The sequence below is a fragment of the Bos indicus genome, chromosome 4 (genome assembly GCF_029378745.1).
Source record: "Bos indicus isolate NIAB-ARS_2022 breed Sahiwal x Tharparkar chromosome 4, NIAB-ARS_B.indTharparkar_mat_pri_1.0, whole genome shotgun sequence".
NCBI lineage: Eukaryota > Metazoa > Chordata > Mammalia > Artiodactyla > Bovidae > Bos > Bos indicus.
In genome coordinates, this window is record NC_091763.1 from 61,063,773 (window position 1) to 61,081,486 (window position 17,714).

A 17,714-nucleotide genomic window follows, 5' to 3' on the forward strand; every position below is an offset into this window, starting at 1 on the left:
GAAGTCCAGCTTCTTTTGTCCAGTCAGAGCCCCTAATAGAATTTTCATTCTTCCCTTGGGGCAAAGGGAGATAAAAAGTGGGGGGTGGGGCAAGAGGGCACAGATCCCTGCCCTTGAGTTTTTGCGGAGTGAGGAGGGAAGATGGAGTAGGAAATGGCAACCCACTCCAGTATTCTTGCCTGGACAATCCCCATGGACAGAGGAGCCTGATGGGCTACAGTCCACAGGGTTGCAAAGAGCCAGACACAACCAGTGATTGAACACATACGCACGAGGAGGGAGGAACTGGGGGAATCACAGCTGTGCCCACTCCCTTCTCAGGACACCAGGGAAGTGAGGACATGGTGGGCTACTCTAGTAACGGTAGGTCTCACAATTTTCTCTCTGGAGGTTTTCTGGGGATTTGAAATTTCCTTGAGAAATCCTTATTGACAATATGATATTACAATGTAGAGTTCATTGTGCTATTGCCTTGGGGCAACTGACATTCCTGGGTTTCACCCCTGTTGAAGAACAGTTTTATTGCTGCTCATCATTTTAAGGCTCATAGTGTTTTCTCTGTAGCTATGCTCTACATGTGATGTTGAGATCATTTTATGTAATTATATTTCTGAGAACTATGTGAGTTTTAATGATGATGGCTTGATATATGCAGGCAGTGTCTGGAAATGGCAACCCATGAAAGGAAAGGTTAGTTTAATAGTTTTCTCTTGTTTCTGAAATTCTGTTCTGGTCACTGAGAAACGAGATGGACTTAAATCAATGTTGAATATTTTACAGCTCACCCTTCCCTCCCACCCCCCTTACTCTACAAACCACATTCATCCCACACTATCACATGTTTTTCTTCTTGAGTTAAAGGGGGAAACTGATACAATGGAAATATCACTTCTGTTTAGAAAACCCCCATCCTGAAACAATGACTCAGAGGCAGATGTGGCTGGGTAAACATCAGCCCAGGAGGAGCATCCTTCACAGCCCTTATTCTGGGTGTTGACCACTGCTCAGAAAAGCATGTCTCTAATTCTGTGTGTGTCTGCCTTGCAGTCACGGAGGAGTGGCAAAGGAGAGGTGGGCAGCCCTGGCAGCTCATCGAACCTGTGGATGGATTTCACCCTAATGAGGTAAGAGCAGTCACATGATGGTTGCTAAAAGTTGTTATTTTTTCATTATATGCATCCATATGTTCATTTTTATCCTGTTTTATTCCAGAAAGAGTTTGAAGTGATATACATATATGTGTAAGATAGAAGATAAACATAAATTAAATTAATTTAATATTCATTTTAAAGAATAAAGTAAAAATCAGAGTAAAAGGAAAATGAGATAGAAATGATACCTGGATTCCTGACTTAATGTTTACAATTCATGATTTGTCCCAGAAATTCCTAAGGTACTCCCTGCAAGGACCCACAGAATCAACTCCAGGCTTTCCAAGAGGCTGATGCAAAGAGAGGCATAAACCATGGCCTTCAAAAGATAAAAAAAGAAAATAAATTAAGTACTCAGAAAAAAAAATCAGAAGGATTCCTGGAAATTAGAGAAATTTCTGTGAAAAATTTCTTCTACAGATCATTCTAGAAAATGAGAATTGTATGAGAGGAGAACAATGTCCTTGGCAATATCCTGCTGTAAAAGCTGTTTCCCATCTAGGATTCCAAGGGACAATTCTGGAAAGTAGTTCTGCTCTGGTCTCTTCACAGAGCAAGGGGAGCTGGAAGGTTGGATGCTGTCCCCTCCTGTCTTCATTCTGTCCATTATCCTGGCTGTAGCCAGGGAAGTTCCTCTTTTATCTGTTCTATATACTGGACTTCCTTATAATATCTCTTTATACAGAAAATAGGAAAAGAACCGGGGGCGGGGCTATCTCGGCCACTTGTTACATTTTGGTCAGTCAGGCCACAGGGAGGCCTGATCATCGCTGCAGAAGCTTGAAGAGAACCACGTTCTCCTTCCCTCGAGTTCTAGGTCCCATGAGTACCCATGGGCAGGGTTAAGAGTTATCTCAAAAGAAAAGGAAGACCGCTTTTCCACCATCAGATAATGGACAGTGGAGTCCCATAGATGCTGGGTAAATTTTAAAGTGAATATTAAACGCCCATGTGTTAAATAGCAACAACCCAAAAAATCTAAGTAATGCACTTCAGAATATCTAAGTTTCCTGTGTATCGCTTGGATATGTTGATCCAGAGAATTATTGACTAGAAGCTACTTAAATATTAGAGTTTGCCCCCTCCCCTCAATGATGTCTGATTTTAGAATAGTTCACGTGGAGACCTGCTTTCTGGCAGTAATGAGGTAGTAGTTCTTATCGTTCTTTGTACATCACAGAATTTTACCCTCTGACTCTACCGAGAACAGGGACGAGAGGAGATGGTCGGATGGGGAGTAATGAGGAACAAACTAAAAAGAAGAGGGTCAAAGACAGCTTTGTTGTATCCCTTGGGACATATCTGTCTGATCTATCAAAAGAGTATTGTGTCCCTGCCTCTTAAAATAGCATTAGGGTTCAAGTTCTGTCAGATTGGGGCTCTTTCTTGCACTCAGACGGTTTCACCAATAACTGATTGTTGTGAACAGAGTCAAAAGCTGAAAATCAGTGTGTGCTATAATCTTCAGTCGTTCCTGAGAAATTCGTTCACATGCTGGGAGTGGGTGATAGAGTGGGCCACAGCGGGCGGAGCTATAACTAAAGTGGATGACAATGGAGAGATATGCCTAAAGCCTGCCTACTTAGCCTGTATGTTGAGCTGAACAGTCTAGATGGCGAATTGCCACCCAAGAATGTGTACTGAGTGCCTATCCGGTATCAAATACAGTGAGAAGTCAAGGATGAACAAAAAACTACCCCTGCCGGTTAAGGAGATTATAGGATAGAGTGGGAGAATGAGAAGTAAACAGATAATTAAATGTAAAGTAGTCAATGCCTCTAATTTACAAGCACAGATGCTAAGGGAGCATTATGGGAGATGGGATGGAGCAAAGGGGTACGAGAAAAACTTTTGGATAAGGGAACTCAGAATTAAGACTATGGACTTGTCAAGTGACAGGAAGAGGGAAGGGGCTGCAGAAAGTGTTTTGAGCCAAAGAAAGTGCAAAGGCAAGGACCTGAATACAAAAGAAAGCACAGCACATTGGAGGAAGTAAAAGTGCTTCAGTGTGGCTGAGACACAGAACACGAGAGTGGAGCGGAGAGAGAAGGATGAAGAGAGAGATTTAGGGACAGATCACATAGGGTCTGTATGGGATTTGACCTTTCAGCTATGGAAGTGGAGACATTGAAGGTTTTTTCAGCAAGAAGGAAAAATACCCAGACTTAGGGCTTCCCTCATGGCTCAAACAGTAAAGAATCTGCCTGCAATGTGGAAGACCTGGGTTCAGTCCCTGGATCGGGAAGATCCCCTGGAGAAGGGCATGACAGTCCGCTCCAGTATTCTTGCCTGGAGAATCCCATGGACAGAAGAGCCTGGCAGGCTACAGTCCATGGGGTCACGCAAAGAATCAGACATGACTAAGCGACTAACACTTTCACTTCTTTCACTTTGTGCTCTAAAAAGATACCTGAGGTGGTGGCGTGGAGAATGGTTTGGTCCAGAGGGAGGGAGACCTGTTTGGAGGACACTTTTGTGTGGGAGAGTGTGGTAGCCTGAACAGAGGTAGTGAGAGTGGGAGAGAGAAAGCCTCTATTGGAGTGATTCAGACCGTTAAATCAACAAAACATGGTTGTTTATTGGATGTGAAGGTGAAAGAGAAAGAGATGCTAAGCATGATGCTTCTTTTGTGAGTTGGGAAATTGGATAGATGAGCAGCAGGACATTGCCTGCTGAGATCAAGAACAGCTTTAGGGGGATAGGGTGGTTTGAGGAGGTCTTAGTAAAAGTTGCATTTAAAGATCCTATAGAATGTCTCTGCAGCAAGCTCAGGAAGGGATCCGAGCTGTAGATACAGATGTGAGCAGCATCAGGACAGGGTTGTGACTTGAAGCCTTCAAGGCAGCCTCCGAATGTCCCTATATACTCTCCTCCCAATGGCGTGCCCTATAGCAGAAGGCATGTGAATGGATTCTTCTACACCATGGGGAAGCTAGAGGAGTCTACCCCTTTCCCATCTTGAAAGAGCTAGTTGGTCAAAGCTGAGTCACAGGACCTCATGTTGATGGCACAGACATAATGCCAACCAAAAGAGTAGACACGAACCTTTGTCCAGTGCCCCTCACCATTTCCTGTACCTCTGAGCAAGACAGTTGCTACTGGCCCCTCACCACCAAGAGGGGGAGCAGGCTTTATTTTATTGGCCTATTTCTTTCTAAAACCATGGTGGAGAAGCAGAGGGGGACAGTGTATAATCACTATTGATTCAACTGTTCCAATTTTCTCAGAGAGACAAGTGTAATTAAGTATAAACATGGATTTTGTTTAAAAGTTCAAATTTATGATAGATATTAATTTTTGAGCCAGATTGTATTCACCATCTAAGTGAAAGTAAGCAAATATAGAAAAATCCTGATATACTAACAATCACTTTATTTTTTATCTCATTCCCAAAATGTAGAACAGAATTTTAAGAAATACCTTCTTCATTTTAAGGGGGTAATGGGACTAGAAGAATATAATGCCAGACCTGCTGATTGAATGGATTTCATGAGTAGGAAGGAGATGACTCACAAAATTAGACACCTGGATGAAGAGAGGTGAAAATACCAAGTCAAGGAACTCAGAAAAAGGAAAAGATTCGGTTCAGTTCACTTCAGTCCCTTGTCATGTCCAACTCTTTGTGATCACATGGACCACAGCAGCCAGGCCTCCGTGTCCATCACCAACTCCTAGAGTCCACCCAAACTCATGTCAATCGAGTCAGTGATGCCATCCAACCATCTCCTCCTCTGTTGTCCCCTTCTCCTCCTGCCCTCAATCTTTTCTAGCATCAGGGTCTCTTCAAATGAGTCAGCTCTTCTCATCAGGTGGCCAAAGTACTGAAGTTTCAGCTTAAACATCAGTCCTTCCAATGAATACCCAGGACTGATCTCCTCTAGGATGGACTGGTTGGATCTCTTCGCAGTCCAAGGACTCTCAAGAGTCTTCTCCAGCACCACAGTTCAAAAGCATCAATTCTTTGGTGGTCAGCTTCCTTTATAATCCAACTCTCACATCCATACATGACTACTGGAAAAACCATAGCCTTGACTAGATGGACCTTTGTTGGAAAAGTAATGTCTCTGCTTTTGAATATGCTATCTAGTTTGGTCATAACTTTCCTTCCAAGGAGTATGTATCTTTTAATTTCATGGCTTCAGTCACCATCTGCAGTGATTTTGGAGCCCCAAAAATAAAGTCATCCACTGTTTCCACTGTTTCCCCATCTATTTGCCATGAAGTGATGGGACCAGATGCCATGATCTTAGTTTTCTGAACGTTGAGCTTTAAGCCAACTTTTTCACTCTCCTCTTTCACTTTCATCAAGAGGCTCTTTAGCTCCTCTTCACTTTCTGCCATGAGAGTGGTGTCATCTACATATCTGAGGTTATTGATATTTCTCCTGGCAATCTTGATTCCAGCTTGTGCTTCTTCCAGCCCAGTGTTTCTCATGATGTACTCTGCATATAAGTTAAATAAACAGGGTGACAATATACAGCCTTGACGTACTCCTTTCCTGATTTGGAACCAGTCTGTTGTTCCATGTCCAGTTCTAACTGTTGCTTCCTGACCTGCATACAGGTTTCTCAAGAGGCAGGTCAGATGTTCTGGTATTCCCATCTCTTTCAGAATTTTCCACAGTTAATTGTAATCCACACAGTCAAAGGCTTTGGCATAGTCAATAAAGCAGAAATAGATGTTTTTCTGGAACTCTCTTGCTTTTTCAATGACCCAGCAGATGTTGGCAATTTGATCTCTGGTTCATCTGCCTTTTCTAAAGCCAGCTTGAACATCTGGAAGTTCACGGTTCACATATTGCTGAAGCCTGGCTTGGAGAATTTTGAGCATTACTTTACTAGCGTGTGAGATGAGAGCAATTGTGCGGTAGTTTGAGCATTCTTTGGCATTGCCTTTCTTTGGGATTGGAATGAAAACTTACCTTTTCCAGTTCTGGCCACTGCTGAGTTTTCCAAATTTCCTGGCATATTGAGTGCAGCACTTTCACAGCATCCTCTTCCAGGATTTGAAATAGCTCAACCGGAATTCCATCACCTCCACTAGCTTTGTTCATAGTGATGCTTTCTAAGGCCCATTTGACTTCACATTCCAGGATGTCTGGCTCTAGGTGAGTGTGAGTGATCAACCATCATGATTATCTAGTCATGAAGATCTTTTTTGTACAGTTCTTCTGTGTATTCTTGCCACCTCTTCTTAATATCTTCTGCTTCTGTTAGGTCCATACCATTTCTTTCCTTTATTGAGCACATCTTTGCATGAAATGTTCCCTTGGTATCTCTAATTTTCTTGAAGAGATCTCTAGTCTTTCCCATTCTATTGTTTTCCTCTATTTCTTTGCACTGATCACTGAGAAAGGCTTTTTTATCTTTCTTTGCTATTCTTTGGAACTCTGCATTCAGATGCTTATACCTTTCCTTCTCTCCTTTGCTTTTCACTTCTCTTCTTTTCACAGCTATTTGTAAGGCCTCCTCAGACAGCTATTTTGCTTTTTTGCATTTGTTTTTCTTGGGGATGGTCTTGATCCCTGTCTCCTGTACAATGTCACGAACCTCCGTCCATAGTTCATCAGGCACTCTGTCTATCAGATCTAGTCCCTTAAATCTATTTCTCACTTCCACTGTATAATCATAAGGAATTTGATTTAAGTCATACCTGAATGGTCTAGTGGTTTTCCCCATTTTCTTCAATTTAAGTCTGAAATTGGCAATAAGGAGTTCATGATCTGAGCCACAGTCAGCTCCCAGTCTTGTCTTTGCTGAGTGTATAGAGCTTTTCCATCTTTGGCTGCAAAGAATATAATTAATCTGATTTCAGTGTTGGCCATCTGGTGATGTCCATGAGTAGAGTCTTCTCTTGTGTTGTTGAAAGAGGGTGTTTGCTATGACCAGTGCATTCTCTTGGCAAAACTCTATTAGTCTTTGCCCTGCTTCTTTCTGTACTCCAAGGCCAAATTCACCTGTTACTTCAGGTGTTTCTTGACTTCCTACTTTTGCATACCAATCCCCTATAATGAAAAGGACATCTTTTTTGGGTATTAGTTCTAAAAGGTCATGTAGATCTTCATAGAATCGTTCAACTTCAGCCTCTTCAGCATTACTGGTCACGGCATAGAGTTGGATTACCATGATATTGAATGGTTTGCCTTGGAAATGAACAGAGACCATTCTGTCGTTTTTGAGATTGCATCCAAGTACTGCATTTCGGACTCTTTTGTTGACTATGGTGGCTACTGCATTTCTTCTAAGGGATTCCTGCCCACAATAGTAGATATAATGGTCACCTGAGTTAAATTCACCCATTCCAGTCCATTTTAGTTTGCTGATTCCTAGAATGTTGATGTTCACTCTTGCAATCTCCTATTTGACCACTTCCAATTTGCCTTGATTCATGGACCTGACATTCCAGGTTCCTATGCAATATTGCTTTTTTACAGCATTGGACCTTGCTTCTATCACCAGTCATATCCACAACTGGGTGTTGTTTTTGCTTTGGCTCCATCCCTTCATTCTTTCTAAAGTTATATCTCCACTGATCTCCAGTAGCATATTAGGCACCTACCCACCTGGTGAGTTCATCTTTCAGTGTACTATTTTTTTGCCTTTTCATACTGTTCATGGGGTTCTCAATGGAAGAATACTGAAGTAGTTTGCCATTCCCTTCTCCAGTGGACCACATTTTGTCAGGAGAAGATTGGAACATTCTAAATTTGGGGTACCTGCACTATATCCAGTCACTAGATCAAGTTTATGAGTTCTGATCTCAGGAGAGGGGTCTGGCCTGGAGACACAGATTTGGGAATCACCTGCTTCTAGGTGAGAGTTAGAGACACTGGCAGGGATGAGGTTGGCCCAAGGGATCAAATTATGAAGAGAAATAAAGACCAAACAGGATTAAGATTGAGAAGGTATTTTAGTTGTCTACTGTTGCATACCAAATGATTTTAAAACCATGCACATTACTGATCTGACAGTTTCTGTGGCCAGCAACATGGGTTAACTGGGTATCCTGCTCCACGGTCTCTCCCAGGTTGCCATCAAGGTGTCTTCCAGGGCTGGGTATCATTTGAAAGCTTAACTTGGATCTGCCTCCAAGTTCACATGCAGAATTTAGTTCCTTGAGGCTTGTGGAACTAAAATGTTGCTAGCAAGAGTTCCTAGCTGGCTGTTGCTCAGAGGCCACCTGAGTGACCTGTTTCATCAGTGAGGACAAAATGGCAACAGAGAGTATCTGCCAGCAAAACAGAAGTCACAATGGTACACAACCTAATCTCAGAGTAACGTTCCATCACCTTTGCCATATCCCGGAAGTTAAAAGCAAATGTCAAGTTCCACCACACTCAAAGGAGAGGGATTACACAGGTGTGACTGTCATGAATCCGGAACTATTGGCCCTCCCAGCAGGACCCACTGGAAAGAAGATCTGGGAGATCACTAGATGCCTCCGGAGACAGCTGATGTAGCAGAGAGTTGGGAATAGCTGTCAAACTACTGACAAAATGCAAAGAAAGTTTGTCCTAGAAAAGAAACATCATGGTAAAGACCCAAGACCCAGATTGGTGACCTGTGGAAGGTGCAGCAATTCTATATGTTCAACGTCTACCTTTTAAAATCTTCGCAAAGTTAAATATCTGAAAAGGCACTCAAAACATCTCTGAGTCTAAAATCAGACAATAGTAAACAGGAAATGTTGAAAGAATCACAAACATATCAAGTCCAGTTTTCTTGGCTATGCTGAGACTCTCTAGTTAAACATTCCTGACACCTCCTGCCTTTAGAAACTCCATCCAACAAAGTCTCTGCAAAACAGCCTCATCTCTTGTCATGCAAGGAGCAACTCAAACCAACCTTTTCAAACTCTCCCTGCAGGCAGTGAATCTTCCATGATATCAACTCCCTCTTCTTTCTTGAGCCCTGACTCGTTTACACTGCTGGAAGCAAACATCTATATATATAATCAGTAGGGTGGCTTTAAATAAGTTTAATAGCCTCTAGATCTTTATTTGTCTCAACACGTAAGTCCCTGGGACCCCAGGTCCATGGCAGACTTGTGGAGTCCCTCAAAGAAGGCATCTCTGCTGGCAGTGGGGAAAGAGAAGAGAAAGGGCCTTCTGGGCCAGGAAACCCTCAAATAGTGGTCATTTAGGCTGGTCACCCAGGTATGAAGGACCGTGTTTGTTCAGTTTGCTTTATACACCAGCTGGCAGCAGTGGTTTGAGTGGTGGCACACTGAATCAGCACAGACGGGCTGGAGCTGGAAACTTACATTTTTCCTTAAATGTTTTAAAACACATCTTATACCACTATCACATTGTAAGCTTACAAATTTAAAATTAATTGGGAACAAAAGCAACCAGGTCCAATAGATTGTGTTTCTGAGCAGATTAAGAGGCCAGAGAAATAAAACCATGCCTTCCCTATGGTGAGGGCTTCCCTGCAGGCGTTTAAAATCAATCTTACCAAGATAGACTGGATGTGTTCTTCCTGCAGAAAAAATAAATTCAGAGATTTTTCACTTTGGTCTGGTAGAACCCCAGTGTTAAATTTAGCAATTTAAAAGGTTGCTCATAAATTGTTGGTGAAGTCTATATAATCTTTCTCTGAATTGCAAGAATTTATTCTTTAAAAATATTACCAAAAGGAAACAACAAAATTCTGTAAAGCAATTATCTTTCAATTAAAAAATAAGTTAATTAAATATATATATACATATATATAACAAAAAGGTAGTTACTGTTTAGGGTTTGTTTTTATGGTTGTCTTACTAAAGAGTTCCATTTTTGTAACAAAGTATATTGCCTTTCTTTGGGATTGGAATGAAAACTGACCTTTTCCAGTCCTGTGGCCACTGCTGAGTTTTCCAAATTTGCTGGCATATTGAGTGCAGCACTTTCACAGTGTCCTCTTTCAGGATTTGAAATAGCTCAACTGGAATTCCGTCACCTCCACTAGCTTTGTTCGTCGTGATGCTTTCTAAGGCCCACTTGACTTCACATTCCAGGATGTCTGGCTCTAGGTCAGTGATCATACCATCGTGATTATCTGGGTCGTGAAGATCTTTTTTGTACAGTTCTGTATATTCTTGCCACCTCTTCTTAATATCTTCTGCTCTGTTAGATCCATACCATTTCTCTCCTTTATCGAGCCAATCTTTGCATGAAATGTTCCCTTGGTATCTCTAATTTTCTTGAAGAGATCTCTAGTCTTTCCCATTCTGTTGTTTTCCTATATTTCTTTGCATTGATCGCTGAGGAAAGCTTTCTTATATCTTCTTGCTATTCTTTGGAACTCTGCATTCAGATGCTTGTATCTTTCCTTTTCTCCTTTGTTTTTCACTTCTCTTCTTTTCACAGCTATTTGTAAGGCCTCCCCAGACAGCCATTTTGCTTTTTTGCATTTCTTTTCCATGGAGATGGTTTTGATGCCTGTCTCCTGTACAATGTCACGAACCTCATTCCATAGTTCATCAGGCACTCTATCTATCAGATCTAGGCCCTTAAATCTATTTCTCACTTCCACTGTATAATCATAAGTGATTTGATTTAGGTCATACCTGAATGGTCTAGTGGTTTTCCCTACTTTCTTCAATTTAAGTCTGAATTTGGCAATAAGGAGTTCATGATCTGAGCCACAGTCAGCTCCTGGTATTGTTTTTGTTGACTGTATAGAGCTTCTCCATCTTTGGCTGCAAAGAATATAATCAATCTGATTTTGGTGTTGACCATCTGGTGATGTCATGGAAAAAGCAAGAGAGTTCCAGGAAAACATCTATTTCTGCTTTATTGACTATGCCAAAGCCTTTGACTGTGTGGATCACAATAAACTGTGGAAAATTCTGAAAGAGATGGGAATACCAGACCACCTGACCTGCCTCTTGAGAAATCTGTATGCAGATCAGGAAGCAACAGTTAGAACTGGACATGGAACAACAGACTGGTTCCAAACAGGAAAAGGAGCATGTCAAGGCTGTGTATTGTCACCCTGCTTATTTAACTTATATGCAGAGTACATCATGAGAAATGCTGGACTGGAAGAAACACAAGCTGGAATCAAGATTGCCAGGAGAAATATCAATAACCTCAGATATGCAGATGACACCACCCTTATGGCAGAAAGTGAAGAGGAACTAAAAAGCCTCTTGATGAAAGTGAAAGTGGAGAGTGAAAAAGTTGGCTTAAAGCTCAACATTCAGAAAACGAAGATCATGGCATCCGGTCCCATCACTTTATGGCAAATAGATGGGGAAACAGTGGAAACAGTGTCAGACTTTATTTTTCTGGGCTCCAAAATTGCTGCAGATGCTGACTGCAGCCATGAAATTAAAAGACGCTTACTCCTTGGAAGAAAAGTTATGACCAACCTAGATAGCATATTCAAAAGCAGAGACATTACTTTGCCAACAAAGGTCCGTCTAGTCAAGGCTATGGTTTTTCCTGTGGTCATGTATGGATGTGAGAGTTGGACTGTGAAGAGGGCTGAGCACCGAAGAATTGATGCTTTTGAACTGTGGTGTTGGAGAAGACTCTTGAGAGTCCCTTGGACTGCAAGGAGATCCAACCAGTCCATTCTGAAGGATATCAGCCTTGGGATTTCTTTGGAAGGAATGATGCTAAAGCTGAAACTCCAGTACTTTGGCCACCTCATGCAAAGAGTTGACTCATTGGAAAAGACTCTGATGCTGGGAGGGATTAGGGGCAGGAGGAGAAGGGGACGACAGAGGATGAGATGGCTGGATGGCATCACTGACTCGATGGACGTGAGTCTGAGTGAACTCCGGGAGTTGGTGATGGACAGGGAGGCCTGGCGTGCTGCAATTCATGGGGTCGCAAAGAGTTGGACACGACTGAGTGACTGAACTGAACTGAAAAAAGTATATACAAATATCTTCTGAAGTGGGAGTGTGGAGGAATCTCAGATGATGTCCAGCTATGAGCACTGCTGGGCTTCTATCATGTCTGCATATGTGAGCAGATCATGAGCATGTGGGCTGAATCTGGCATGGTGTATTTGCCTGGAGGACCAGTACTGCCTGGGAAGAACTCATCATAAGTACAAATATGGTTAGGCAAAGAAATGTGGCTCAATTTTAACTTGTCATCAGAAGGGAGAGCAATTCTAAAATCACATGATGACTGTCATCAAGGACTGAATCAAGAAACAGCACCAAGTCCCCACCCTCCAACTCCCCTCTCCATGGACTCATGCCCAAATCCTAGAGAGAGCAAAGGCTGCAAGTAAAAACTGAAAAAGCTGCTCACTAAAATACATAAAACAATGGGAGGTTAAGTTACCCTGCTTGGTCACCCCTTCTGTGAGAGTTTCAAAGAGGAAACTTTGCAGTGGGAAACTTTGCAAACTTTTCAAAGAGGAAACAGCCATCACATGGTTTTGCTACCATGAAGGCTTCTGCAGCAGGCAGATGAGTGGGTGACAGTGCCCCACCTAAGCACTGGGGCTGCAGGGCGGCCTGCAGACCGGCACCAGTGCCCATCTGATATGGACTTACCCAGAGTAAGGGCTGCACTGCTAGAACTGAGTGGCACCTGGACAAGAGCAGCACCACTCTTGTGGCAACCGTCTGGACTCTGCAGCTGGGGCCCTGCGAGAGCACAGGCAGCTGAGTCACTGCCGAGGAAGAGACAAGGAAGAGCCTGACCCTGTTCACCACAATATTCCACTTACCCAGGACCCTATGTCCCCTAGCTTTCCGCTGGACCAGTTTCATTCCGTGCATGTGTCTAGCAGGGGTAGTGAATGAGGCAGCCTGTGAACCCACCCTGGGCTGCAGATGTTGTACGCACCGGCAGCAGGAAATTGTCTCTACCCGTCCTGAGGACAGATGTTAGGGAAATGTGTGGCAAGAATCTCTATCGGTGAAATAAATTAGCTTACATTTATCTGATGGAGTATAGTGCCATGAATAAAAACGATAGAGATCTATTTTCAGTGACATGGAAATAGGTTTGTAATATAGAACGAATTAATAAAAGCAGATTAAAGATTGGTGGGATGATTACTCAACTGAATGCATTTGTCAATACTCATGGAACTGTTTACCAAAAAGAGTTAATTTTACTGTGTGTAAATTATTCCTCAAAAAGGGCAGATTATAAAATATTTACAGAGGGATCCAGTGTATGTATGTGTGTGTGGCTCAGAAAGGCTCAATGCTAACAGTGACTCTATTCAACTAAGATGTGTTGTATCCTGTTTTTCTTTTTGTTTAACTGTCTTTTAAATTTTTTCTCAACTGAATAGGTATTGCCTTAATATTTTAAATTGTGAATAGGGAAGCACAAAAGATATTTGTGCTTAAGGACCAGCTCATCCAGGGTAATAAGGATAGCTGAGCCTTGTGCTGAGCAGTGTATCATGGGAGTTACCAGAGAAGGCTGGTTTTAAGAAGCTCATAGTAGGTGCTCAGTACACGTTTCTCAGACCAATGAATAATTATAGTGGGTCATTTTATCACAAATTTCTAGTTTAGTAATAATGATGCCATTCTCATTTTAGATCCAAAATATCAGCAGTGCACACTCATGAATATTTTAATCTCCATTAGAGTGACAGCCAACTAATTGCTTTCAAACCAAACAGTTACCCATACTCAAATCTGAGTTCTTTCCTTTTAACTTTCCTCTGCTTATCCTCATCCCCATCTCCTCCCTTATTAATACAGACCGGGAAATAAATGACCACAGATACCTTGGTACCACATAATTATTAGGAAGACTGCTTAGGTATATCAAGGTAAAATGCAAAAACCAAAAAATAAGAACTCGTAATTTTCCACAGACCTAGAAGGAGGCTACTATGTTGAGAAGTGGCAGGAAAAACAGTCTGAAACCAGTCCTCTCTTTTGAAAAAACACTGACTGATTTAGTGTGTGAGAGATGATCAGATCGTCCAGTAAACCTGCTGGCCTGACAGCCTCTTTAGGTCTGAGTGTGTGTGTGTGTGTGGTTCATGTTGTATGTGATAGTGGCAGTTGGGGTGTGTATGTGTTAGACACCACACAGAAATAATCCAGGTTACATTGGTGGATGGATGGAATTTGGGATCCACCTCAGAAGGCTCAGAATGTATTAAAATACCAAGGATGTTTAATATCTCGACTCAACCAGTTCTAGTTTTTTTCTAAGTGCTAAAATCTTATGCAAAGTTTAGACCCAGATAAGTCATCAGATCATTCACTCATTTTGCAAACGAGAGAATTTCAGCCCAGAGAGTAGAAGAGGGCTTTGCACATCCACAGGGAGCTGGCAGCACTGCTTATTGGCAAGATGAACAGGATGTGCCCTTTGAAGACAATGTCCATGTGCTTCTGAATAAGTCAGGGACATCACTGAGCATCCGCGCTGAACAATATGTTCCCCTCTGAAGCCTTCAGCAATCACATTCCTCTATTCATTCAGCTTTAACCACCCCCTACCCAACCCCAGGGAAATGTAGCCATCTGGGGCCTGAAGGCTTGTCCAAGCCCCATTTGCTAAATGAAGGCATTATCTGCAGAGAAAGACTCCTCATCAAAGACTTGTTAATGACAGGCCAGAGGACTGAACACCAAGAATGGATCCTGGTGACATTGTGAATAAAGGGACATACAACAATGGAACCAGGGAGTGGGCACTGGGCTGGGAGAGCCAGGGACAGACCTGTGAGTTAAGCCTGTACGTTCCTCACCCTGGCACTCCAGCCACACTCTTCATGCCCACAGCCCTGCCAGGGCACCCATTCAGCCTCATGTCCCAGGCATCCCTGGGTCCCCACCCATGGGCCATTCTCTTCTGTACCTCTGAGCTTTGGTGTGTGCTGCATCCTCTATCATGTATATTACTTCCCTCTTGATCCATCTGGTGAATTCCTCCTTGAAAATTCAGCTCAGCTATCACACTCTGCAGAGTGGACCTATCCTTTCCTCCCACCCAGCAGAGTTGCCAGCACCCCTCACAGCCCTCCCTATGGCTTTGGTAGCATCATTCTGCATGTCTCAGTCCCTCACTAGACTGGGAGTTCCTTGAAGAAAGAATTCATCCTGTTTATCTCCAAAACCCAAGCCTTAGGCCTGTAGTAAGTGTTAGCTGTCCATAGGTAAGTGAATAAATGGCTTTCTGAGAAAGTATATTTGCTGTCTATTACCAAATACAAATTTCCACAAAGGTAGCAGCTTAAAACAATACATACTTGGTTCAGTTTCTGTGGGTCAGAAGTACTGGCACAGTTTCACTGGGCTCCCTGCTTAGGATTTCACAGACTAACATCTACGTTCTCACTTGGAGACTCAACTGGGGAAGATTTGATTCCATACCCACTTGGGTTGTTGGCAGACTTTATTTCCTTGTGGCTGTAGGACTGAAGGCCCAACTTCTTACTAGATGTGAGCTAGAGGCCACCCTCTGTTACCTGCCATGTGGCTTCCCAACATGGCTTCTAACTTCATCATCCCAGGAAGGAGGGTCTCGAGAGCAAGTCTGCCAGCAAAGCAGAGTCATAGATAACACGACAGTCACTGAAAGGACATCCTTTATTGTGCTCTGTTGCTTAGAACCAGGTGATAGGTTCCACCCACATCAAAGGTAGGAATCCTTGGGAGCCAGCCTAAGGTCTGTCCACCACTCAAAGAATAGAGTAAATCTTGCCGATAAGTTCTTTACTTTGGTATAATCCCCCTTTTCCTTTTCCTTTGGGTTCTTGCTTGCAGGTGGTTTTACAGCTGTTGGCAGATCACTTCTGGAAGAAGATGCAGCACCAGTGGCCCCACGTCCTGGGAAAGGAGAATCCATTCAATCCGCAGATTGAGCAGGTGTTTGGAGACCAAGGCGGGCACTGAGGCCCCAAGGACATGTGCTTCTGGGGAGGCAGCAACTTGGCTAAACTCATTCAACAAATGGTTATAGGGGCTGCCTGTCACAAACTCACAGGACCCTCTATAGCATCATCTTGGTTTTCTCTCATTTAAGAGTTCATCTAAATAATGGTGTGACTCTGTGCTTCCAGGATCAGTGCCCCTGTAACCCTCAAGTGACCCCGAATGAAGTGCTTTGGGTGCCATTCTGAGTCACAGCGTATCTGTCTGCACCCTTGAATGGCTAGTTGTTCCAAAAAATAAATAAGAACTCTGCTTGAGTGACGTTCAGCAACTTCCCCAGGGTCTTGGTGTGTCAGGAAGTGACCCTCCTTCTGTGGCTGACTCCTTAAAGATGGCTCTTCCCAGGAAGGCCGCTGGCTGGCTGCCAAGGCCTCTCACACCAGAACATGCAACTACAACACAGAATTAGGTACAACTTAAATACTTACTTAAATGTATGAGAGAAGAAATGAGAGAATAAATCACAACAAATTACAAATTTTTAGAAGTTAACAAATATAAGCGCCACAAAGTCTAGGGAAAAAATGACAACTTTAAAAGATTTTCTTACATTCTTTGGCTACATAATCTGATTACTTCTTCCTATAATAATGATTTTATAATATGATTGTTTATAGGTAGAACAGAAATTTTTTTTTCTTATTATTGATAGTTTAGAAGAGTTTCTTTCAGCTACACAACTCATCACTGGTAAAGCTGTGTAAATTTCTAGGATGGTTTTCCAACTGGGAAGACCTCGATCAGATTTCTTTTGTGGAGGAGTCATTAAAGACACACACCCTATCTGTAGTGTTGGTAAAGCTTTGTGCTCATATAAGCACACATATAAGAATTCTGATAGATTCTATTGCACATCCTTCTCACCCATGTGGCACTTCCCGGCGCTAATGGAGATGGGGCTCAGAGTCTGTGTGCCGCCAGCACTCCACCTCAGAGCAGGCCTGCCCTTCTACATTCTGCCCTCAGGAGCTTGCTTGGCACAGCCCAGAGTGTGGGCCAGTTCTGACCAGGGTTCTCAGGGGCCGGGGAATAAAGGCTCCAGCCTCTCCGTTTAGTGCTCAGTTTGGGAATATACTCTGTGTGCTTCTCAGAGGGTCTCGACAGAATCAGCCTCCTTTGCTCACAGGAGCCGTCGCCCTACATGACTCTTCTTCCTTCCTTGTGTCACTCTCCTCACTTCTCCTTTCCCACTTTTGGGGATCACTCCCCAAATAAACCACCTGCACCCAAATTTTTGTCTTAATAAAGATGAAATTATAATGACAGTATGTGTATAATTGTGTATGCTTTATTACTTTACTATTTTTAATTTATTTATTTATTCCTGATAGGGAGACACTTCTATTTTGTCCAGGCACCAGCATGAACCACATCTTGCAGTCATCGTATCCATGACTGGAAGACCTTACCCCAGACTAGCTCCCAGATTTGTGCATTTCACATCTCATTTCTCCTCCATGATCCACATACTTCCCGTGCCAGGAGCTGTAGTTCACTTTCTCTTGTGATCTGACCACCAGCCCTGCACTTTGTCTCCATGCTGGTGGACAGTAGGAGCGTACCTGGAAGTCCTTCCTGCCCCAGGATGGCTGGCAGTAACCTGCACAGAAATAACAGCTAACCACACACACAGTGCAACCTAAATGGATCTCCATTTCAACTTCCCCAAAATTCCCATGGCTTTTCCAGAGCCACCAG

At 42.9% G+C, this 17,714-nt stretch overlaps 1 protein-coding gene across 2 annotated transcripts in view; it reads left to right on the forward strand.

Moving 5' to 3' along the window:
* The window catches only part of AOAH (acyloxyacyl hydrolase), a 186,186-nt gene extending 168,902 nt beyond the window's left edge, over positions 1 to 17,284 (forward strand). For both annotated transcript variants that reach the window (XM_070787837.1, XM_019958765.2), the window contains exons 20-21: positions 1,048 to 1,124; positions 15,849 to 17,284. In XM_070787837.1, coding sequence (XP_070643938.1) covers positions 1,048 to 1,124; positions 15,849 to 15,977 — 206 coding nt within the window. In that variant the 3' untranslated portion in view covers positions 15,978 to 17,284. The remainder of the gene's footprint in view (positions 1 to 1,047; positions 1,125 to 15,848) is intronic.
* Positions 17,285 to 17,714: the final 430 nt, after the last annotated feature.